At 50.2% G+C, this 23307-nt stretch overlaps 1 protein-coding gene across 4 annotated transcripts in view; it reads right to left on the reverse strand.

Annotated features, from left to right (window-relative positions):
* PLCG2 (phospholipase C gamma 2) overlaps window positions 1–23307 on the reverse strand; it is a 167518-nt gene that overhangs the window by 53040 nt on the left and 91171 nt on the right. For all 4 annotated transcript variants that reach the window (XM_064580799.1, XM_045890678.3, XM_064580800.1 and 1 more), the window contains 11 exons: window positions 20216–20259; window positions 18072–18144; window positions 13850–13951; window positions 12921–13039; window positions 11107–11192; window positions 9349–9469; window positions 7121–7289; window positions 4137–4241; window positions 3067–3156; window positions 2349–2524; window positions 934–1134 (listed from right to left, as the gene is read on the reverse strand). In XM_064580799.1, the coding sequence (XP_064436869.1) occupies window positions 934–1134; window positions 2349–2524; window positions 3067–3156; window positions 4137–4241; window positions 7121–7289; window positions 9349–9469; window positions 11107–11192; window positions 12921–13039; window positions 13850–13951; window positions 18072–18144; window positions 20216–20259 (1286 nt within the window). The remainder of the gene's footprint in view (window positions 1–933; window positions 1135–2348; window positions 2525–3066; window positions 3157–4136; window positions 4242–7120; window positions 7290–9348; window positions 9470–11106; window positions 11193–12920; window positions 13040–13849; window positions 13952–18071; window positions 18145–20215; window positions 20260–23307) is intronic.

Raw genomic sequence — 23307 nt, forward strand, 5'->3', positions numbered from 1 at the left:
CCCACGGAGGGGGCGGCACTGGGCTCTGAGGACACCTGGAATATGACCCCAGAAACCACCATGGAACTTGCACCGTGGGCTTCCCCACCCAACAACGCCGCTGAAGACAGCAATTTTTTTAGGAGACCACCAAGATGTAGCTCGGGTAAAACATGCCTACAGTAGGTCTGCTTAGAGCACGAGAGAATAAATTTAACTTAACTATATCCTCCCACCCCATCAGCCTGACTCAGGGCCAGCATCCATCACCGCAGAGAACAGAAAATCGGAGGCAGAGAACACAGGGAACAGAGTTTTAGGAAGGTCTTTTGGTCTGGCTGGTCTTTGGTTACTTTCAAAGATATGAAATAGCAAATTTTAAAAGGCAATCCATACGAATATAGACAAAAGTAAGAAAGCTGCTATAAGTTACAAGGCCTCTCAGTAATGTACATTTTAGCAGGCTTGTGCTTAAAAAGAGCTCCCCCCGCCCCACCACTTATTTCCAGAATTGGTTAACCCTTTGCAAGGCATAACTAATATTCATTTCACTGGATAAAAAATGAAGGGTAAATGTGTCCAGTTACTTTCCTTCTTGTTCACTTTCAGAGTGAACAGGAATGAGCTTTGACAAGCAGAATGACATCACCCGGCCAAAATTCACCTCCAAAAATCATCACCCGAGAGCTCAGGACTGTGAAGGTAAAGGAGAAGAAGGGCAGGGAGAGGCCGAGGGAAAGAGAAAATAGGGGGAGTAGGTGATTGGAAACTGGGGCCATCCTGGGGAATTTAAGAGATCCCGGGGGACCTGGGTGAGGGGCCTCGTGGGAAGCTGGGCCCCAGCACACCCACAAGACTGGCTTTTCTGACTGGGAAACCCACTCCGCCTGGGCGTCTGCACCCACTAAACCTGGCGCTTGAGGTCTGCTGCCCTGGGAGCACGGGCGCACGTACGGCTTTGACTCGTGGGGGTTGGGGTTGGGCACAGGGTCGGTGAGCCGAAGCTCGAACTCCGTGCAGCGCAGGTGCGTCTCCCGGTAGTGCTGGATGAGGGCATACATGCTGGTGAACATGATGTTGTCAGTCAGGAAGTACTTCATGGTCCCACCCTCCATGGTGGAACGGATCCGGCAGTGCTGGACCCGGCCAGACCGCCTGTAGGGAGACAGACAACATTAGCACCGAGGCCGGGCCCACCGGCCCTGCCTACACCCAGGGTGTCAGAGAACGTGGCGAGGGAGGGAAGGGCGGGTGGCCAGGACTGCGGCCAGGGGCACTGATGGGGAGGCACTATGTGCGGCCACACAGGCCTCCCTCTGCTCTTAGAACAGGCTTGGGCTTTAGCGCCTGGCTTCCAGAACATTCTACCTACTTCGTCCACCTACTTTTACCTACATAACTCCTAACTCTGGAGCCAGATGGCCTAGGTGTAAATCCTGACTCAGCCAGTTATGTGCTAAGTGACCTTGAACAAGTGACTTGTCCTCTCTGAGCCTCCACATCATCATCCTTATGGTCTGTCCTCGCTAAGCTGTCCTGAGGACTGAACAAGGTCACACACAAAATGTGCCTAGAATGCTGCCTGGCACATGGGAAGCATCTTGTAGGTGTGAGCGGTCACTATTATAGGTATGTTGTTATAATGTGTCTCCATGGAAACACCACTTCTTGCACGAAGTCTTCCCTGACCACTCCGGCCCCCAACATTACATCAAGTCCTGCTCTTACGGACTTCTGTAACATTTAGCATTTTTTGCATTGCACGTATCACAACTATAATTATAGCGAATCGATTCCTTTTTCATTGTCTAATTCCCTGACCAGACTGTAATCTCCATCAGGACAGGGATCCTGTCTGTCTTATCGTTGTGCCCAGCACAGAGCAATCACTCAATGAATACCCTTTAGTGAATGAAGGTACTAATGAGTGAGTGAGTGAGAAAGCTCACAACAGCCCCATAAAGCAACCTTTAGAATCTCTATTTTAGGAACAAGGAAACAGAGATTGCAGGAGGTTGAGTGACTTACCCAAGGGCACCCCACCTGCTCTAGAGCCAGGACTGGAGGGTTGGGGGTGTGTGAGGCCACACTGTCCTTAGTGCAGGGTCAGATCCTGTCTTTACTTAAAATGTTGATGATACTGTGTTCATCACGGATTTTTCATTACTTCTGATTTTTAAAAAATACTGCATTGAAATACCACTAATCTTGATTGCTAAGTGTCCTGGGCCACCCCTGCCCCGCACAGATTCCTAAATGAAGCTTGGGGTTCTGGTCTAGGCCTGAGCTCGCACAACTCACAGCATGCTCTCCCCCACTCCGCCCCCGCTGCCCCGGCTAGCTGCGAGGGGAAGGCGGCATGCCCCTACCAGAAGGACAGGGTGTAGTCATTGGGGAAGGTCTTGCTCTCCCGCACCAGGAAGGTCCCATCCTTGCCCCCCGTCTCCGCACAATATTCCTGCAGCAGCTTCTCGGCACTCGTCCTCTTCTCTACCTTCTTGTGGAACCACTCCTCCCCAAAATGCAGCTCCGTGGGGGGTGTATCCTGGGCCACAAAGAGAGGAGCAGTTTCTGAAAACCTGGCTCAGGACTGGAGAGCAGACAGGCCGGCTTCAGCTTGCCCTCACCCCAAGAGGTCTGGGAAGACGGCTTCCACTGCCCTCCTTTGCCTGCCACCATGGGTGGTGGCCTCCTGGAGCCCTAAGACATGGGCTAAGGGGTCCCTGGTACAGGTTTCAACTCTACTGCACAAGGAATCTGAGAGCGATAATGCCCAGGGCGCTGCACTCAAGAAACAGCACCAAGGATGGCCAGGAGCTGGAGGGGAGAGGGCAGGAAAGCTGGGAATGAGGCTGGAGGTGGGGCTGGACAGAGCATCCAAAGGTCCTCCCCTCCCACTCAGAGCACAGGCCCATCAGGCCCTTCAGGGAGCAGGGAAGAACCGCTTGAATCTCATTGGTTGCCGAGCCAGCCAATCAGAAAAGAGCCAGGCAGACCTGGGTACCAAAGAGGCAGCTCCTTGGGCTGAGGATGTTGGGGCCTGGGGGCCATGGGAGCGAGGACAGGTTGGGAGGCTGTGTCCCCTACCTGGGGCAGCTCCTCTTCTGCAGTCTGTTCAATATCGTCACTGAACGACAGCTTGGCGTTAGCGATGGCACAGTAGTGCCGAGTCCATTTCTAGAAAGGGAAACCAGCATTAGCTCTGCCCTCAGCCTCTGCCCCATCAAGTCTGGGGCCCCGCCCAGCATGACGCCAGGATTTACGAGGGATGCACCTTTCCCGCTTTTCTTGGACATTTACGGTGGTTCCATGGAATTCCATCCCCTTCAAGACGTTTCTTTTAAGACATCTATTTTTGGGTTCTTTGGGCATTTTCAGGACTTTTTAAATTCACTGTGTCTAAGGGTTGATACAACTTAGTATCAAATTTCTAGTTCATGTTTATTTAATGTGAAGCCTTTTATGAATGATGGGATTGTCTTTTGGGTCTCGTGACTGTCTTTTTCTATTACCTCCACTTTTTATGACTTTCAAGATTCCTCAGCCCGTTTGTCTAGCGACTCTTCAATGTCTGTGACTTAATCCTTTATTTAAGCATTAACAATTTTTAGTATTTCTAGGATGTAAGGACAGAGATATCAAAATATATGCAAATGGATTTGTATGTTAGGTTAAGGGACGTGAGAAGTGGCATTAGCATTCACAATGCATCCCTCTCACCAAAATAAGGGTTCTGCGGGAACTGTGCCAGATTGAAGAGCACTAAGGAGTTAGGACAACCAAATACACTGTCACATCCTGGATTGAACCCTGGACCAAAAAAAGGACATCAGGAGACCAACTGGTAAAACTGAAATAAGGTCCATGAATTAATTAGTGGTACTGCACCAATGTTCATTTCCTGCTTCCAATAATTATACTCTGGTTAAGGAGGACGTTAGTATTGGGGGAAGCTGACTGAAGGGTATGTAAAAATTCTTTGTGTGTGTGCATGTAAATGCATAGTATGTTATGTGGAATATAAAGTAATTTCAAAGTAAAATAATAATGCAAAAAAAAAAAAGGTCAAAATGGGAGTAAGATAGGAATATTCTCAGAGTTCTCTAGTAGGCCTCAGATGCACTCAAGGCTCTGAGAAGGGGTACAAGGAGACCCACCTGGTCAATGGAATCCCACATGTACAGTTCACCCTGTTGCTTGTGCTCATCTTTCTTGTCCTCCATGTCGACATCCACGTCGCCTCGGGGGCCCAGCTTCTTATGCTGAGGGGAAAAAATACACATAGCCTGTCTCCTTCAAGACCCCAGTTTAGGATCTTTGAGCCAGCAAGCATTCATCCACATCAGCCAGCCAGCCAGCATCTATCTGCAGCATCTACCTCAGGGCCTTTGCACTGCCCGTTCTCGCTGCCTGGTTTCTCTCTCACTACATTCAGCTCTCTGCTCAGTGTCACCTCCTCAGATGAGCTTTCCCCGACTACTTGATCTAAAAATAGCCTCCACTCCCCTTTCCACCCCTGTCACTCTCTGGCCCCTGGGACTTATTTTTCCATATTCTTGGCCCTTTGTGTATCTATGTGTCTATCTGTATTCTGTCTTCCCTGCCAAAAAATATAAGCCCCATCAGGGCAGGACTTTGTGCTGTCCCCTGTTGAATCTCCTGTGGCAGTTCAGCAAATAGGAAGTGCTCAATAAACATTCAATGTATCAGCAATACCACCCGCATGCCCCACATTCTCTGGCACACACAGGGAAAGGCAGGAACAGCCGTCCGGGAGCCCAGACTGCAGGGCAGTGGACTGCACACTGGGGATGCAGAATTAAGTTGCTTTATCAGCTGTGTGACCCTGGGCAGGAGGCTGCACTTCTCTGGGCCTCACAGTTCTCATCAGTGAGACTAAGACAGCGACTACAACAACCTACATCCAGGTGAGTACTGACGCCCACCCAGGCCAGTATTTGTAAACCCTTGATTCTGGTGGCCCGGTGGAGGGAGCTCAGGATTGGGAGTCTGTCCGGGGCTGGAGTGTGGGGCCTTACTCGCTGTGACAACTAGTCTCAGTCTCAGTCATTTCCTCTGTGAAATGGGGTTAACGACAGCCCCTGCTGCGTCCTGTCAGCCCATGGGCGTGAAAGACACCTGTCAACACTGAGGCATGATGTATTTCATTTTGAATGGCCTTGAATTACTTCTTGGGCAGGAACTAACCACAACCTCAGCTAAGCCACCTTCTAGACCTCAAGGTCCCCAACTGGAAAGTGGGCATGGGGCCTGGGACTTGCCACCTCTCAGGGCTGTAGGAGACTGGATAGTATTTAGTGTCACACCTAGCCAGGCTCACAAATGCTATTCCTGCCCTCTTTCCTGAAACAGGAGTGAGCCAAGAAGTACCACTGGGAGGCAATGGGTGCTCTGACCAGGGCTGTAACTACGTCACACCCTAAAACAAGAGCCAGAAAATCTCTGGGGACACACAGAGAACAGTCCCAAGAAAGCGAAGCTACAGAGAAATGCAGACTCACTGACCTAATGCCTGAGAAGCTGTAGACCCTCCCAAGCCGAGCTCCTTCGGCTTCTAGTCCTGCCTTCCCCAGGCTGGAAGTTTCCCTTGGTGTCTCAGGGAGAAGTGCCCCAGGGTCTTAGTCAAATCCTGCAGATAGGCTGGTGCTTTTACCCTGAGGGCACCAACACCCCATCCTCTGGATGAACCTCTGAGAAAGCCCCCTCACGCCATTTGGCACATCTCTGTTGACAGGTCTGTCTCCCCACTAGACCATGACCTCCTGGCACACAGGGATTATACCCAGTGCATCTTGATGGCTCAGTGACAATCTAGGGAATGTGCCCTGCGTTCACACCACCACACGTTTATGGATGTTATTCCCCCAACCTGAGAGCACTGCCCCCTCTCTGCCTAATAAACACCTGTCCACTCTTCCATATGAACCTGCTACTTGTCAACAAAATCCATCCCACTCCTTCTACCAATGGCCACCAACTGGAGACTTCATGTTCAGCCCCCTTTGTGGGAGATGTGGTCATGTGACAGTTCTCACACACAGGACAGGCTGGGAAATACCAAACTGACATCCTGCTTATTTGCAGAAATTGCGGACCTTGGACACACTCACGTTGCCCTTTCTATGGGCTGGAGCTCAGATGAGTCTACAACCCAACATCACCCCCCCCCCCCAGGGCAGAGTCCACCCAGTTTCTGTACCAGGGACCTCCTTCAAAGGTGGTGAAGACGATGGACCCCTTTCTCAGAACAACATTGACAATGCATAGAATAAGAAAAACTACACTAAAATACAGTTATTAACATATCAAATATTTATAATATAAATAGATGTGCTTCCTTACTAACTTTTTATATAAGATCTAGAGTCAAATCTATTAACCACCATAATTTCAAAGTAGTGATGAGGACAAGATCATTTTGAGATATTTGTAGTAACTGTAAACATGATATGAAAATATCCACGATTTCCGCTGGTGACAAAGCCCCAAGTGGCTTGTTGCCAATATTCACAATGGAAGGAAACGTTAAGTTTTACTTACAGGTTAATAAAAGTAAAGAGGCAACATTTTCCCCCAAAGTTCACACACTACCATACCCCAGATTCTAACTGTGGCTTCTCTGGAGGGGTCTACAGAACCTCAGCTGAAAATCCTTTCCCGAGGAGACTGCAGAACAAGCTAAGAGGATGCTGGTTCCCTTGATAGCCTTGTGGACCAGAGCTCAAACCTTCTAGAACACTCTCCCTCAGCCAAAGAAGAAATGACCTCTCCTATGCTTTAAGCCACTATTTTTCTGGTCTTAGTAATACAGATCCCCTCTCCCCGGTGTCCCTGGCACTCTCGGGCACGGCTGATCCTTCATCCCTCCCCATAGCACTTGGCAAGCCATCGCCTTCGTCCATTAGCACACGCAGCCTTTCGGGGCAACTGTCCACCTCCAGTCCATGTCCATCTCACACACTGGACTGGGACACAGAGGCACCTAGAGGTGAAACGACCTTGCCCAGCGTCGCTGAGGGAGTTAGCAAGGAGAGCTGGTGTGAGTCCAGGCAGCGGGACCAGGAGCCTGGGCTGCGAGCCACCTGGTCTCCGGAGTGACAGGCCACCCAAGGCCACCTACCTTGATGATGATCTTCCCCCGCAGCTGGCTGGGCGAGGGCAGCTGGTCCGCGCTGGCCTCCGTGGGCTTCATCAGCAGCTGGTCGCCAAACACCTCCTTGAACACCCTGGCCATGTGGCGCTGCTGCTCCACACAACAGTGCTCCTCGATGGACAGGATCACTGGGAAGCTGTGTGCGGGCGGAGCAGCTCAGCTCAGCAGGGGGGCGCGGCAGGGCCGGGAACCAGAGGTCACTGGTGTCCCCAGCCCGCCTCCTCCCCACGCCAGAACCAGGGCGGCACTTGCACTTTGGGCCTGTAGGGGGCGCCAGCGCTCAGCTGAAGACTTGTTGGGCGCCAGCAGAGGATGGAGGCGGGTGTGTGTGTGTGTGTGTGTGTGTGTGAGAGAGAGAGAGAGAGAGACCATGTGTGACTGTGTGTGTGAGACTGACTGTGTGACTGTGTGTGACTGTGTGTGTGTGACTGTGAGAGAGACTGTGTGTGACTGTATGTGACTGTGTGTGTGTGTGTGTGACTGTGTGAGACTGTGTGTGACTGTGTGGCTGTGACTGTGTGACTATGTGACTGTATGTGTGAGAGACTGTGTGACTGTGTGAGACTGTGTGTGGCTGTGACTGTGTGTGACTGTGTGAGACTGTGTCGCTGTGACTGTGTGAGACTGTGTGTGACTGTGTGAGAGAGACTGTGTGGCTGTGACTGTGTGACTATGTGACTGTATGTGTGTGAGAGAGACTGTGTGACTGTGTGAGACTGTGTGTGGCTGTGACTGTGTGTAACTGTGTGTGACTGTGTGTGTGTGAGAGACTGTGTGTGGCTGTGACTGTGTGTGACTGTGTGAGACTGTGTCGCTGTGACTGTGTGAGACTGTGTGTGACTGTGTGAGAGAGACTGTGTGGCTGTGACTGTGTGACTATGTGACTGTATGTGTGTGAGAGAGACTGTGTGACTGTGTGAGACTGTGTGTGGCTGTGACTGTGTGTGACTGTGTGAGACTGTGTCGCTGTGACTGTGTGAGACTGTGTGTGACTGTGTGAGAGAGACTGTGTGGCTGTGACTGTGTGACTATGTGACTGTATGTGTGTGAGAGAGACTGTGTGACTGTGTGAGACTGTGTGTGGCTGTGACTGTGTGTAACTGTGTGTGACTGTGTGTGTGTGAGAGACTGTGTGTGGCTGTGACTGTGTGTGACTGTGTGTGACTGTGTGTGACAGAGACTGTGGCTGTGACTGTGTGACTATGTGACTGTGTGTGAGAGAGACTGTGTGTGACTGTGTGTGACTGTGTGTGACTGTGTGAGAGAGACTGTGTGACTGTATATGACTGTGTGTGTGACTGTGTGTGACTGTGTGTGAGAGAGACTGTGTGGCTGTGGCTGTGTGACTATGTGACTGTGTGTGAGACTGTGTGTGACGTGACTGTGTGTGACTGTATATGACTGTGTGAGACTGTGTGAGACTGTGTGTCGCTGTGACCGTGTGTGACTGTGTGTGACTGTGTGTGAGACTGTGTGGCTGTGACTGTGTGTGACTATATGTGACTGTATGTGACTGTCTGTGACTGTCTGTGTGTGTGTGTGAGACCATGTGTGACTGTATATGACTGTGTGTGTGACTGTGTGAGACTGTGTGTCGCTGTGACTGTGTGTGACTGTGTGTGAGAGAGACTGTGTGGCTGTGACTGTGTGACTATGTGACTGTGTGTGAGAGAGACTGTGTGTGACTGTGTGTGACTGTGTGAGAGAGACTGTGTGTGACTGTATATGACTGTGTGTGTGTGTGACTGTGTGAGACTGTGTGTCGCTGTGACTGTGTGACTATATGTGACTGTATGTGTGTGTGTGACTGTGTGTGACTATATATGTGTGTGTGTGACTGTGTGTGTGACTGTGTGACTGTGTGTGACTGTGTGTGACTGTGTTTGAGAGAGACTGTGTGACTGTGACTGTGTGACTATGTGACTGTATGTGTGTGAGAGAGACTGTGTGACTGTGTGTGACTGTGTGTGACTGTGTGAGAGAGACTGTGTGACTGTATAGGACTGTGTGTGTGACTGTGTGAGACTGTGTCGCTGTGACTGTGTGTGACTATATGTGACTGTATGTGACTGTCTGTGACTATGTGTGTGTGTGTGTGTGTGTGTGAGAGACCGTGTGTGACTGTGCCTGCATGCACGAGGGCGTCTGTCCACCTTTCCCTTAAAGACGAACCACCAGGGAATCAGTCAACGGACCTTGAAGTGACAAAGGCATGGTCTTTGATGGCCTGCACGACATCATCAAACTTGATCTTGGTGGTCCGTGTCCAGCCGTGGTAGATGATGGGCTTCCCGTCGGGCCCGTCCCAACAGTCCACTGAGGGAAGAAACGTGTAGTCGCCACACCCGCTGTCTCTCCCCACCTCGAGAGCCCACTGATGGCAGCCACACTGGGGGGGGGGGGGCGGCTGAAAGCTCGGCCCCGGCCCCCCACCAGGGCTCAGTCACCAGGACATGGGGGCCACACCCAGTAATTCCCCTCGGGGGCCGGCAGCACGAGGACCCCTGTTATCTGTGTACATGCATTACTCATGCAGTTACGGGAAGACTCTGGTTGCTTAATTAAAGGTCCCCAATACATTTGTCCCAAAGAAACTAATTTCAATGTTTCCTTTTTTTTTTTTTAAGAGATTTATAATGTGGGATTTTTTCTGATTTCACTTGGCTTGCTTTTTCTGCTAATGGAAATAAGAGCAATGAGACATTTACTTTTTTAAAGTTCACAGGAAAATATTCAAACAGAACTAGATTATGCAGAAGGTGAACATCCCCTCTATTTTCAACCCCCAGAGGTAAGAGGAGCGGACCGTTTCAAACTTGATTTTTTCACGTTTGCTTTTTTCTGGGGTGGGGGGCATACACCAGGCAAACGTCTATAGGAATCAGTGCCACTCGAGTCTGATGCTCTGATGAATGTGCTTGATAAAACTGGAACTTCCATCAGTGCTCTGTGCCCTTTCTCAGCCCAGTACACCCGCCCGCCTTTGGTGGCACGGTCAGGCTGGGAGGAAGCAGTGGGCTCCTGAGCACGTCCAGGGGCCTTGATCGTCTGTGCTGGGGTGACCGTGAGCAACTCTGAAAAGCAGCTGGGCCAGATGCTAAAACATAGAGGGCTCCTGCCTTCCTCAAATAACAGCCTGGAGGGAAGCTGAAGGAGAAAAGAGCGTAACAAAGCCATCTTTGGTACTGGACTCCCAGCCCAGCCACTACATCAGGACATTCTCTAGATGCCCCAAACCACTGCCCCAGGGTTTCTTTTTTTTTTTTTATGTTATGTTAATCACCATACATTACATCATTAGTTTGTTTGGTTTTTTTAAGATTTTATTTATTTATTTGAGAGAGAGAATGAGATAGAGGCAGAGAGAGCACGAGAAGGGGGAGGGTCAGAGCAGGGAGCCCGATGCGGGACTCGATCCCGGGACTCCAGGATCATGACCTGAGCCGAAGGCAGTCGCTTAACCAACTGAGCCACTCAAGTGCCCTACATCATTAGTTTTTGCTGTAGTGTTCCATGATTCATTGTTTGTGCATAACACCCAGTGCTCCATGCAGAATGTGCCCTCCTCAATACCCACCACCAGGCTAACCCATCCTCCCACCCCCCTCCCCTCTAGAACCCTCAGTTTGTTTTTCAGAGTCCATAGCCTCTCATGGTTCATCTCCCCCTCCGATTTCTCCCCCTTCATTCGTCCTGCCCCAGGGTTTCTGACTCCAACCCGGCCAGGCTTGACACCATACCTCGTCCTGGGGGGAAATCTTCTGGGGAAAGGTGCCTAGCATTTGGTGGCCACGTCCTCCACCCCGAGATGCTACGGGCACCCGGGTCCTCCCTTTGCCTGTCCCACTCACCCCCACGACTCAGGCCTTTCAGACAACAAAAAGCATCGAGCAGCTACTTGGCAGACCTCAATTCACCGTAAGTGTCATCTCCACCGGGAAAATGGTACTCACGCTCAATGCAGCGACAGCCCATCCGTAGGCAGCGGATATATGCTTCCGTGGACGACTCGCTCCGCAGCTGATCACCCGTGAGGTACCTGAGGGAGAGGAGGCGGTGGCCATGTGGGGGCAGGGCTGCACCTTGGGGCATCCTGGGGAACTTCTCAGCCCAAGTGCCCAACATCCTGAATCCTTCCTGTCTAAAAGATCCATGGTGAGGATCTGGGCCAAACACAAGCAATCGTGTGGCCACACCAGTCACGAGCTTTAGGCTCAAGGCCAAAATCGCAGGATGTGGACAACAGCCACCTTGGCGATCCTAGGCAAGAGTCGAGACTGTGTATTCTTTGGAGGAGAACTTGGTCAAAGGGTATCAGGAGTGAAACTGACATGTGGCAATCAATTAATGACCCTACTACCCCACCCACCACCACCATGGTGCCCACTAGGAGACCCTTAGTCCAATGATGGGCCACCATTTTGGTATCAGGGCTCCAGGCCAGGCACAGGTCTTGAAGAACTATTGCTGGAATTCACTATGCTTTGAACCCTGTCCACCAAAACTGACATAAAAATGCGTATTTGTATGCACCTTCCTCCTCTCCATGTCCGCACCCCCCCACACCCCTTTTAAGAGTTCACATTCCTTCACGATCCTCCAGGCTTGGTAGGATTCAGCACTCTAAGCCAACGGACATGGTGGGAAAGAGAGAATCATGCAATCAATTTGCCCCCAAGAAGATGTCACCTTCCAAAATGCCGTCTCTCTAACTCCTGCCTGTGGTGACACTTGGGAAGGCACCAATCTGCCAGGTGCCCAGGCCCCAAGACTTTCACCCTCTCACCTTACAAGCAGACTAAATAGGGGAACCTGAGTGCAACATTCACTCCTCCCTTCCAGTCTACCCTCTCTTTTGCAATCAGGATAATCTTCCAAAAATGTGAACGTGTGTTGCTCTCTGGTTTCAAAGCCATCAGTGGCTCCTACTGCCAAGTGCCCTTTGCTGTGATTTAAACGGTCCCACTCAAGCAGAACTGCTGCCCTCCCCTCCTGCCACTCACCCTCCTGGATTCTACAGTCCAATCCCCCTCAGTTCCTCCTGCCCCTGGACCTTTGTACGTGTGGTTCCTCCTTGCCTCACCACCTGTTCTCTCATCAACTCCTGTTGATCCTCGAATCAAAGGAGGCCTTTTGGGGTACCTGGGGGCGGGGCTCAGTCGGGTGGGTGTGCTACTCTTGATTTCAGCTTGTGATCTTGGGGTCCTGGGATCGGGCCCTGCACGGGGCTCCACACTTGGCGGGGAGTCTGCTTATCTCCCTCTCTCTCCCTCCCCCTCTGCCCCTCCCCCAGCTCATGGGCTTGCACTCTCTCTAAAATAGATAAATAAATCTTTAACACAAAACAGAACAAAACAAAGGAGGCCTTTTCCCCTCCAAGTACATGAGGACAGAGCTGCTCCTGCTCTCTTCCCTGCTGTATCCCCAGCACCTGCAAGCACAGGGCCCAGCACAGGGCACACACTCAATATCAGCTCAATAACTCATTCAGTTGCTTTGCCGTGGCTACTAAGAGCTGTCTGTGAAAACCAGCTTTGCCAACTTGCTTTTTAGGGTCGTAGAAAAAAACGTGATTATTGCAAATACCAACTGGGAAAGGGCTGGGTGCATTCCCATGCCCCTTTCAGAAGCTTTTGTACAATCTAGTCTGAGGAGTGTGGCCTTGCACTCTGCCCACTCCCACACGCTTCACCAGAGCTGGGCACTGGCGTCCCAACACCCCGCCCTTCAGCCACCCGGCCCATCACAGGCTCACCAAGAAACTCACGTGTTATGCGAAGAGGAGATCCAGTAATGGGACAAGGGGTTGTTCATGTCCTGCATGTCCACCACGTCATACTTCTCATCCCAGATGCTGTTCTCCCGCGAAAACAGGTACGTGAGGAACTAGGAAAGTCACAGAGACGAGATCCTCATGAGGATGATGAGGATGGGTGGGGCCTGGATCTTTCTGGTCTCGGCCAACACAGGGAGATGGCAGATCTGATACGGGAACTCATAAGATCTCCTGGCCTCAGGTACCCGAATTTGTAATGCAGAATGCTCAGATTGCAACAGGATATACAGACGCATGTTTTCACTCAACTGGGTAACGCTTCCCTTTGTAACGTGTAGCCTAAAATAGTTGATACAAGCATACAGGCCTCCCACGTGCAAGTTTTAAGGCATAATAATACCATGAATATCTGTACTCAAACCATCCAACCTAAAGCAAAAGAACATCACCGGTATCCTAACATCGAAAAGGTAGGAAATTTCCTACCCCAATTCCTCACTCACTCCTTTAAAAAAAAAATCAGATTGAGTGGCACGGGGCTATACTCTGCTGCCTGGGACCAGCCTTACGTGAGGCAGGAGTAGTGCAGTTCTCCTCTCGGCCCCACCTCCCTGCTGCTTCACCCCATCGACCTTCAAATCTGGTCACTGTGCTTGTGATTGCTGGACGCTCCCTGGCAGCAGACGTCCTCTGGCAGGGAAGGCAAAGAACCCACCCAGGACACACAGCCCAGTAGAGAAGGATAAGCAAAACAGAAGGCTATGCTTCAGAACCTAGAAGAAAACCAGCTCTCAACCAACAGAGTCAATTGGGGGGGGCAGATGACAGCAAAGCCCTCCAAGCGGAGAGAACCAGAAAAACATCAGAGGTCACAGACGTGAATCAAAAAGTCAAGCCAAGTTGACAAGGAGCCCACTCACCTCATCGACAAACAAGAAGGGCTCAGCAGTTTCCCTCATGGTGTCGTCGATAAACTTAGTCATCCGCTCACGGACTTTGTTCAGATCCTGAGCCCAAAGCTCCTTCGAATGACAGAGAGAACAAGAAATCATCAGAAAGAGGACTGGCAAAATCCTTCATCTCTCAGGATCCAGTTTCCCATCAAAGACCAAAATATCAATGTATTTCAGATGCATATGCAATCAAGCGCCACGTATCACACATTACTCTGTACCTGACGAACCTTTTCTGTAAAGGACCAGAGGGTTAAATATTTTAGGCTTTGCGTCACAACCGCTCAATTCCGCTCCTGTACTGCAAAAGGAGCCATAGACAATACATACACAAATGGGCATGGCTGTGTTCCAATAAAACTTTATTTACAAAAACAAGTGGTGGGCCGCATTCGGCCCACGGGCCATAGTTCGCCAATTCCTACCCTATGCCAGTTCTCTACATTGATTGGCGTGAAGAGGACGGCAAGCACAATGACGTCAGACTGCCAGGGTTACTCACTTGGCTGACCCTGGCAAGCTACGTACCCTCCCTATGCGTCCTCCTCTACTACATAAGAATACTACCCAGGTGTAGTTTCTGTGAAAGGCTGTATGAAATAAGGTTATGGATTTAACACAGCATCTTGTACACAGACATCGCTCCAATCCCAGCAGCTGGTACAAACAATCCTCCTCCTCGTACGGTCACCTCTGTTAGTCCATGCAACTCTGCAGGTCATACACTGTCATTTGAAAGAGGAGGAAACAGAGGCTCAGGATGTCACATGACAATCCCAAGTTCACACAACTAGTAAGGAGCTGAGTGAGGGTTCCAAATACACTGACACAGCGTATGTCCTCTCTTCAAGAGTCAGCCAGGTAATGCTGCTCAGAGGCTTGGATGAGGTCGGAGATACACAACCAGTGGTTTAAGAACAGGTTCTGCAGCTTGGAAATGAAGCCCGTTAGAAAAAGAATACACAATATAAAGTAATTCTACTGTTTTCCTCTCTAATCCCTAAAAGCCCCTATATTCATAGCCAAAAAGATGAAACATGACACACAGATTCACCTTTGACTCATGTTTTATGGGTTGTGAATATTCTAAAAGCTCAGCCTTTCAGGATAATAAAAACAAATGCGCTACCAGATACGTGTGTGGTTGGATGGGAAGGGTCAGACAAGGATGTTTGAAAGAAACAAAGGCATAAGGACAGATACAAATGAGGTGGTGAGAAATGGCCTCGCTGGTACGTGGGTGGCAGATCAACACTGAGCCTTTTCTGTTGATGCCTGCAAATCTCCTTGGATAGGGACACAAAACAGCCAGGAGGCTGAGGAACAGCCAACTCATCTGTATACGAGGTTTTAGAATCATTGAATACTAGGACACAAAACTCAAATGCAAACACCTCCCCAGCCCTTGGTGCCCCCTTCCTTCTCCTACAAAGCTTTTGCATTTATTAACAAGCAAAGGTCCTTACCTAGTGTAACCTGGAATTAGCCTGGCTGGGTATAAAGAAATCTTCTGCCTAAAGAGCTTAAAATACCAATAATCTGGGGGGTTAAAAAAAAAAAAAAAGTATCTATTTGGTGTGGGGTAATGTGCCAGGCAGCCATAATAATGAAAATGTTAAGAAGAGTGAAGGAAGGGAACAGCGATGGGAGTCAGCCCTGGGCACGGGCTGCCTGCCGGGCTCCATGTTAAACCTTTTTCACACAGTGGCTCATTTTGAACTCCCACAACCCCAGGAAGTACCTATTACTCTCCATGTTATATAAGTGGAGAAACTGAGGCTTCACGTCATTAAATACCGAGACCCGACAATGAGCCCGAGACCAACCCAGGCACATGAGTTCTGGAGACTTCCTTTTACCCAACCCAGGGCTGGGCTGTGGCATATTTAACTAGTCCCCCAGTGGGAACTTTGAGGTTACTTCCAAGTTTTCATTTCCATTAAGGATTCTGCCATTACTTCTTTTTTTTTTTTTTAAGATTTTATTTATTTGCGAGAGAGACAATGAGAGACAGAGAGCATGAGAGGGAGGAGGGTCAGAGGGAGAAGCAGACTCCCCGCTGAGCAGGGAGCCCGATGTGGGACTCGATCCCGGGACTCCAGGATCATGACCTGAGCCGAAGGCAGTTGCTTAACCAACTGAGCCACCCAGGCGCCCCTTTTTTTTTTCTTTTTTTTTTTTTTTTTAAAGATTTTATTTATTTATTTGAGAGAGAGAATGAGAGACAGAGAGCACAAGAGGGAAGCGGGTCAGAGGGAGAAGCAGACCCCCCCGCCGAGCAGGGAGCCCGATGCGGGACTCGATCCCGGGACTCCAGGATCATGACCTGAGCCGAAGGCAGTCGCTTAACCAACTGAGCCACCCAGGCGCCCCCTGCCATTACTTCTTTAAGATAAGTTCCTAGAAGGGCAATTATTTAATCAAAGTATATAAACCTTTTTCCCCCAAAGTTTTTGTTTTAATCGCATATTGCTGGGACACCTGGGTGGCTGAGTCGGCGAAGCATCTGCCTTCAGCTCAAGTCATGGTCCCAGGGTCCTGGGATTGAGCCCCGCATCATCCATCGGGGCTCTCTGCTCAGCGGGGAGCCTGCTGCTCCCTCTGCCCCTCCCCCCACTTGCGTGCGTGCACGCTCTGACAAATAAAATCTTAAAAAAAAAAAAAGTAAAAAAGAAAAGCACGGGCCCCTCTCTCTGCTTTATGCTGTTGGGAGCACATTACCCAGCATGTAAGGTGCACAAATACTGCATTTGCTCCCTCAGTGCACCCCACTTCAGCTCTCGTCTCGGGGGGGAGCAAACAAGCCCTCTCTTGGTCACTCTGGTTCAAGCCCATGTGGGGAAAGCAATGGCCTCTCCATGTCCTCGGTCCCCACTCAGCAGGCACTGCAGGGACTACTGTGGTTACGTTTCGTTAAAAAAAAAAAAAAAAAAAAAAAAAAAAGTCTATCTTGGAGAAAGACACACTGAGGCATTCACAAATGAAACGATACATAGTCTGGGGTTTGCTTTAGAATATTCCAGCGAGTATGAAGAAGAAGGGGAAGTAAATGAAGAAGAGGGGGAAGGGAAGGGAGGCACACAGGTATGGAGAGGAGGACACGTAAAATAAAATTGGAAACACGTGCATCATTTCTCCATCTGAGTGATGGGTACATGGTGATCCATGATGCCAGCCTGTCGGTCCACTTTTGTCTGTGTCTGAGGTGTTCTGCAGTACCGAGCTTTTGGAGAAGTAGATGAACTGAATATTGCTATGAGCCTAAAACGGCTCTAAAAAAATAAAGTCGATTAAAACAAATAACAAAACCAAAAAATTAAATAAGGAGGAAAAAAATAAAGACAACTCCAGTGAAATATATAAAAAATTTAAGTACCTACATGTATATGCACATTTATACATACTCATACACATACACAAAGATCATTACAGTCTGACGAATTCTGGAAGTAGGGCTCCCATCCCCATTTACAGAGGAAACTGGGGAGCAGAAAGGTCAAACCACCTGCCTAAGGTCACCCAGCTAGTAAGAGGATCTCAGGTTTCTCTCAGTTGAATCCGGAGTGTCTCAACCTCAGCACTACCTTTGGTCGGGGGAGGCTGTCCTGTGCATTTCAGAATGTGGAAGAGCGCCCCAGGCCTCCACCCACTAGGTGCCAGTAGCCCGCCCAGTTGTGACAACCAAAAATGAGTAGAACAACTCTGATGGAAAACAACTGCCCAACACAAAACCCCTTCACCCACCACCAGCCTGTCCACAAACACGCTGGAGACTTTGCCATGTGTCATTCGTTAAAGGACAGCTATGCTGTCTTATCCCCCAGAGGACCTGGCAGGCTCGTCCGCCCAGTCACAGCTTCCCATCAGCCAGGGAAGGCTTTGGGAAAGGGACAAGTGCGATGAGCCAAGAGAAGGAGCAGAAGCCAGTCGGGGGCGGGGGGGGGGAGGGGGGGCTCACATGACACATTCCGCCCCACTACCCTGGACTGCGCTCTCTCTCCCCTTCCCCGGTTTGCGCCTGGGAAAGGGGCCCAGATGAGGCTGTTCTCTTTCCAGAGTCCAAGACACCGAAGCGGCCCTGGACAGGGAGCACCGTGTTTCAATCACAGGCCAGGTGACAGGTGGGGAGAAGGGGAGACAGCGGCCCAGGCAGCTCCGCCCCACTCCCCCAGCCCTGCACGTCTCTCACCTGCTGCTCATGTAGGAGAAAGCGCTGAAAGTCGTGCAGGTAAACGGCGGAGGCGTCGGGCCGGTCGGTGTTGCTGCCCTCGGGGAAAGGGAGGGTATTTAGACAGGACACAATCCACAGACGCTGCCACCAGACACACTGCAAGTCCCTCCCGGGAGACAAGGTGACAGACCCCACATCCCTGACGTCGGAGGATGCAAGGGGGGGCCCTGACGCCCGAACCTGGGAGGGTGGGGCCCAGGAATCTGCATTTCGCTGCTCCCTTGTGCTGCCAGCACACCCTGGGATCTGCAGAGCACCTCCAGGAGTGTGGCCTTGGGGGACGCAGTGCAGTAAGGCGATGCAGTGATGATGGAAAGCGGGAGGGCGGGGTGCGAATCCAGACCTGGAGGGCCAGGGAGGCTTCCTGGAGGATGCAGCAGCTGATGGGAGTCTCAGAATGAGCAGGGGCTCACGAGAAGGTGGAAAGGGTCTCGGGCAAAGGGAACCATATATGCAAAGGCCTAACGGAAAAGAGAAGGGGGAAAGGGGAGGAAGGGGGGAGAGAGCCATGGGGGGGGGCAGACGTGAGCCATACAGCAAATGCTTAGGTAGGGCTGGATGTGGACAGCATTTCGGGGGAGCCGATGCTGGAGAAGTGAACAGGGGCCCATCAGAGGGTCTCCTCAGAAGCCACAATGCAGAGTTTGCTGAGCCAGTGAGGGCTCTGAAGCAGGAGTGGGAGCCAGATGAAGCCCCCCCAGATTCTGGGCGGATGGGGAGAATCAGCCCGAAGATGCAAGACATAGGCTTTGGAGCAGGCAGAGGCCCAATGTTGGGAGGATTTTCTGTTTGAGACGAGGGAACCCTTTACCCTGAATACAGGGAGACTCCACCTCAGCCAGCAGCCTGCTGACAGATGGCCTCACAGGAGAGGATGCTCGCGGTTACTGAAATACTGGGACCTCACTGGACCAGCAACCCTGGTCTCTATGGAAAGTGTTTCTATATAACAGAGCTTTCCAGGGAAATCTGTACTTTACCCTGAGCATTTGCAAGGTGTCTCTGTGTGTGTATGTGTGTATTGAGGGTCGGGGGGGGGGGGTCTTTTTAAATACAGGAGATAAAACACACTTTTAGCTGTTCCCTTTACTACACACTCAGGGTTCAAAAGTCTAATGTCTTTAATTATGAGTGTATCTGTAACCTTCTTTGCTAACCAGCCTCATGGTCTAACACTAACCTCTTCCTTAAAATACTGCATAAAAATCAAATCTGTTTCATATGTACTTTGCAGTCCTGAGGTTTCTGGTTTAGAAAGGGACAGCAGGATCAGCTGCCAGAGTGTTCTCATCAATGAGGGCTGGTTCTGAAAAGCAGGCCTAGGTCAGCATGTCACAAATCATTTTAGGTGCTATTAACTCCAGACCAAACATTTTCCCAGGCAGTTAGACTTGGGAAACACAGAACACTTCATAAATCCCCCACTTGGGGAATTAGTAAGAATAGTGAAGGTCTTGGGGCGCCTAGGTAGGTCAGTTGAGCATCTGACCCTTGGTTTCGGCTCAGGTCATGATCTCAGGGTTGTGAGACTGAGCACTGTGTTGGGTTCTGAGCTCAGCGCGGAGTCTGCTTGAGATTCTCTCTCTCCTCCTCCCTCTACCCCTCCCCCAGCTCACTTGTACTTTCTCTAAAATACATAAATACATCTTTAAAAGAAAAAAAAGAACAGTAAAGGTCCTGAGAAGTCCCGCAGCACTTACACTGTAATAATAATACCATCATCACTATTACAAGCCCTTTGCCACCCCACACACCACATGAAGCACTTTATATGCGTCGACTCATTTTAATTCACTTAAACCTGTTTAACCAGGAATTTCCCAAACTCCTTTCTGGGAAAGCAGGTCCTAAGGCATACAGGCTTCTCTACAGAACCTTCTAGGCCACCCTCCCACCACTCCACAAACCCTGTTGCGGTTCATGTTTATCCATGCCACGGCTCGGGAAAGCCAATCCCCCTGTAGGAGACCTTGTCTGTGGAGACCAGCGGCTACCCACAGAGGTGGCCCTCCTGGCACCAGCTGGCCCAACTGGGAGGCTCCACAAGGGCACCTGTGCCCAGCACAACCACCCCGAACAATACCCCAGAAGAGGTGCCTCACCCCAAGATAAACACGGAAGAATCTTTTTTGAATTCATCAAGAATCTGAAATAGAAGACAGAAGAAAAACACATAAAAAAATAAGAACATTAGACAAGTCAAGCCACTCGATGCAAATGAACAGTTTTTTATTAAAAAATTTTAATTGGTATGACTTATAAGCAGGCAAATATGGCAGAAACTTACTTATGAAACAAAAGGGAGAAGTCTTCCTCACCCTCCTTCTTAGTCTTACTCCTGAGAAGTAATCAATCTCAGTAATTTGGTAGGTTTCCTTCTAGAATGTGTTTGATGGATATTCATTTAATTATATCTTACGGTACGTGTGTGTCTCCAAACTTTAAGCTGTTCATTTTAGGCTTTACATATTATTCTGCAACCTCAAATAGTCTTGCCTCCCTACTTTGAAAACTTTGTATTCCATAATATGTACATCACTGATGTTAGGTAGCATTACTTAACCATCTTTAATGAGACTGTGATTAGATAAGCATTTGAAGAATTGAGGGCACGGGGCGCCTGGGTGGCTCAGTCAGTTAAGTGTCTGCCTTTGGCTCAGGTCATGATCCTGGGGTCCCGGGATTGAGCCCCACGTCTGGCTCTGCTCAGTGGGGAGCCTGCTTCTCCCTCTCCCTCTGCCCCTCCACCTGCTCAGGCACACACACACACACACACACACACACTCTCTCTCACTCTAATAAATAAAATCTTAAAAAAAAAAAAAAGAAAAGAAAAATTCAGGGCACAAATGGAAATGCATCCACTGGCACGTTACAAGCACTAATAATATAAACGGCACTTCTGCTCTGGACCCCCCGGCCCTCTTGCCAAGCTGCTTGGAGTCCAGGATGACACGTGGAAAACCAACCTTCTGGAAGAATTCTCTACAGGCCCCCAGGAAGCATCAGGAGGTCTGTGTAAATCTCCACTCGTATGTATTTTTTTTTCTGGGAAAATAATCTATAGCTTTAATCAGCATCTCAAAGAAAGAGGTCACCCAAATAGGTTAAGAACCACTCTTTCAGAAAAACTCAGAAGTACTTCCTTCTATTTACGTGCAATTTACAGCAGAGCTATTTCTTTATTTAAAAAAAAGAAAAAAGAAGGGGATTTGGGGCAGTGTGTGCTCTTTGGGATTTGGTCTCATTTGCCACTTAGATTCCTAGATCGACCTAGTGTTTAAGGCCAGATCCCTTCCAAACCCAAACCCCAAGACTGGTCTCCTTATACCTGGAGAAAGCCCAGTCAATTATCCACTCTACTAGATCTTTAAAGCCAGCAGGTTCCTCTCCTTCTTTTCAATGAAGCACCAAAAAAGCTCCACCCCATTTCAGCCAGGTGCACAGCTGGGACAAAGGAGGTGCCCCTATTGCAGAGATGCTTCCAGAGCCAGAATATATGGGGAGAAACACCCCAGCTTCCCCTCTCGTATGCCTGTGTCTCCATCCTGGTCACCCCACTTGCTGAACCTGCTAGCAGAGGTTCAGCTACCTAGGAATGTATTTGTGGGAATCAGCACCCCCAGGGTACAGAGCAGGGCAGGGAAAGGATTAAAAGCCAAAAGGCTCACCACTTGCACAAGCAGAAGCAGAATTCAAAGATGCAACACAACAGGGCAGGTGTGGGGGTGGGGGTCATGGGGAAAGGAAGGTAGAAGGCAAGAAGATTCCCGGGCCCACCCAACAGAGCGGCCAGTCACACCCCCACTGCAGTGGAGGCTGGGGAGAGCGGAGAAGCATCAAGCGGTCGCTTTTGGACACTGCAGCGTGAGATGCAAGGCAAGCAGGCAGTGAGAGGGGAGAGTCTGGCTAAGCACAGGCCCTGCTTGGGATGACCAACCTCCAGACACCAAGAAATCAGAGACCCAGCCAAGGATGTTGTGAGCGAAGTGAGAGGAGAATGCAGACAAATGGCTTTGTCCGCGTGGAGGTCACTGGCGAGATGACAAGATGAACTGCCGTGGGGGGGGGGGGGAGGCTTGGACACATGGCTGGGACAGGCTCAGGAGACAGAGAGGGGGAGGCGGTGCAGAGAGTGATGCTGATGGTGCTCCTGGACAGGTCCCGGGGCAGAGAGATGCAGCAGCAGTCGGACGGGGGGGACGAGTCAGGGAGGGCATCCTATTGAAGGAAGAGGTTACAGCATGTGTTATGGGTCCATAAGTGGCCCCCAAAAGATCTGTGCAAGCCCCAACCGCTCCCCGCTCCATTGCGAATGTGATCTTATTTGGAAATCAGATCTTTGCAGATGTGATCAAGTGAAGGCAAGGTCCTCCTGGATTAGGACGGGCCCTAATGCCATGACTAGAGTCCTTATAAAGGGGGACATCTGGAGCAGGCACAGACCAGGACAAGGGGGCCACGTGATGACAGAGGCAGAGACGGGGGGGTGAGAAGCACCCAGGATGGCCAGCAAACAGCAGAAGCAAGGAGAGTGGCAAGAAGCAGATCCTCCCCAGAGACGTCAGTGGGCCCTCAGCGCTGTTGGCACCCGGACCGCGAGAGACAGAGGTCTGTTCTCTCTTCAGCCACTTAGCTGGGGTCTGTCGGGGCAGCCCTGGCGAACTCACAGGGCTTGTCGTGAGCTGATGCAGGGCAGCCACAACCTCAGTTACCCCTCGTGCCCCTCTCATCAGGAAGGCAGTAAAACAAACCCCACGTCAGTCACAGACTCCCCCCCCTTTCTCTGGGAGGACAAGCAGGTGTTCTAAGATGACATATCTAGAATGTCATGGGGTCAGAATCTCAAACCTGGTCTACCTTGGCACTTCTCCACTGTCCCAAACGATACGTGCAAATGCACACAGAGTAAATAATGGCATCCTAGCAATGAGAGAAGAATATTCTAGATGCTATAGGCACACAGTGGAGAGACAGCAATTAAGTTATTCTACCATTACTGTGTGGGGTTATGTGGTCAAAGTCTACCAAACCAGGACATTGTTGGCTCCATGTGACTAGAGGTGACATCCTTGACCCCTTTGGCCCCAGCAAAGGATCTATGAGGTCAGGGGAGATGTCTGTTTTATTAACCACTGTGACCTCCTGGCTCAAATGTGTGTTGAATGAATGCCTAAAATAATGGACAAATTAA

The sequence above is a fragment of the Mirounga angustirostris genome, unplaced genomic scaffold (assembly GCF_029215605.1).
Source record: "Mirounga angustirostris isolate CCGP_5_RB_7025 unplaced genomic scaffold, mMirAng1.0.hap1 SCAF_16, whole genome shotgun sequence".
NCBI classification, from domain to species: domain Eukaryota; kingdom Metazoa; phylum Chordata; class Mammalia; order Carnivora; family Phocidae; genus Mirounga; species Mirounga angustirostris.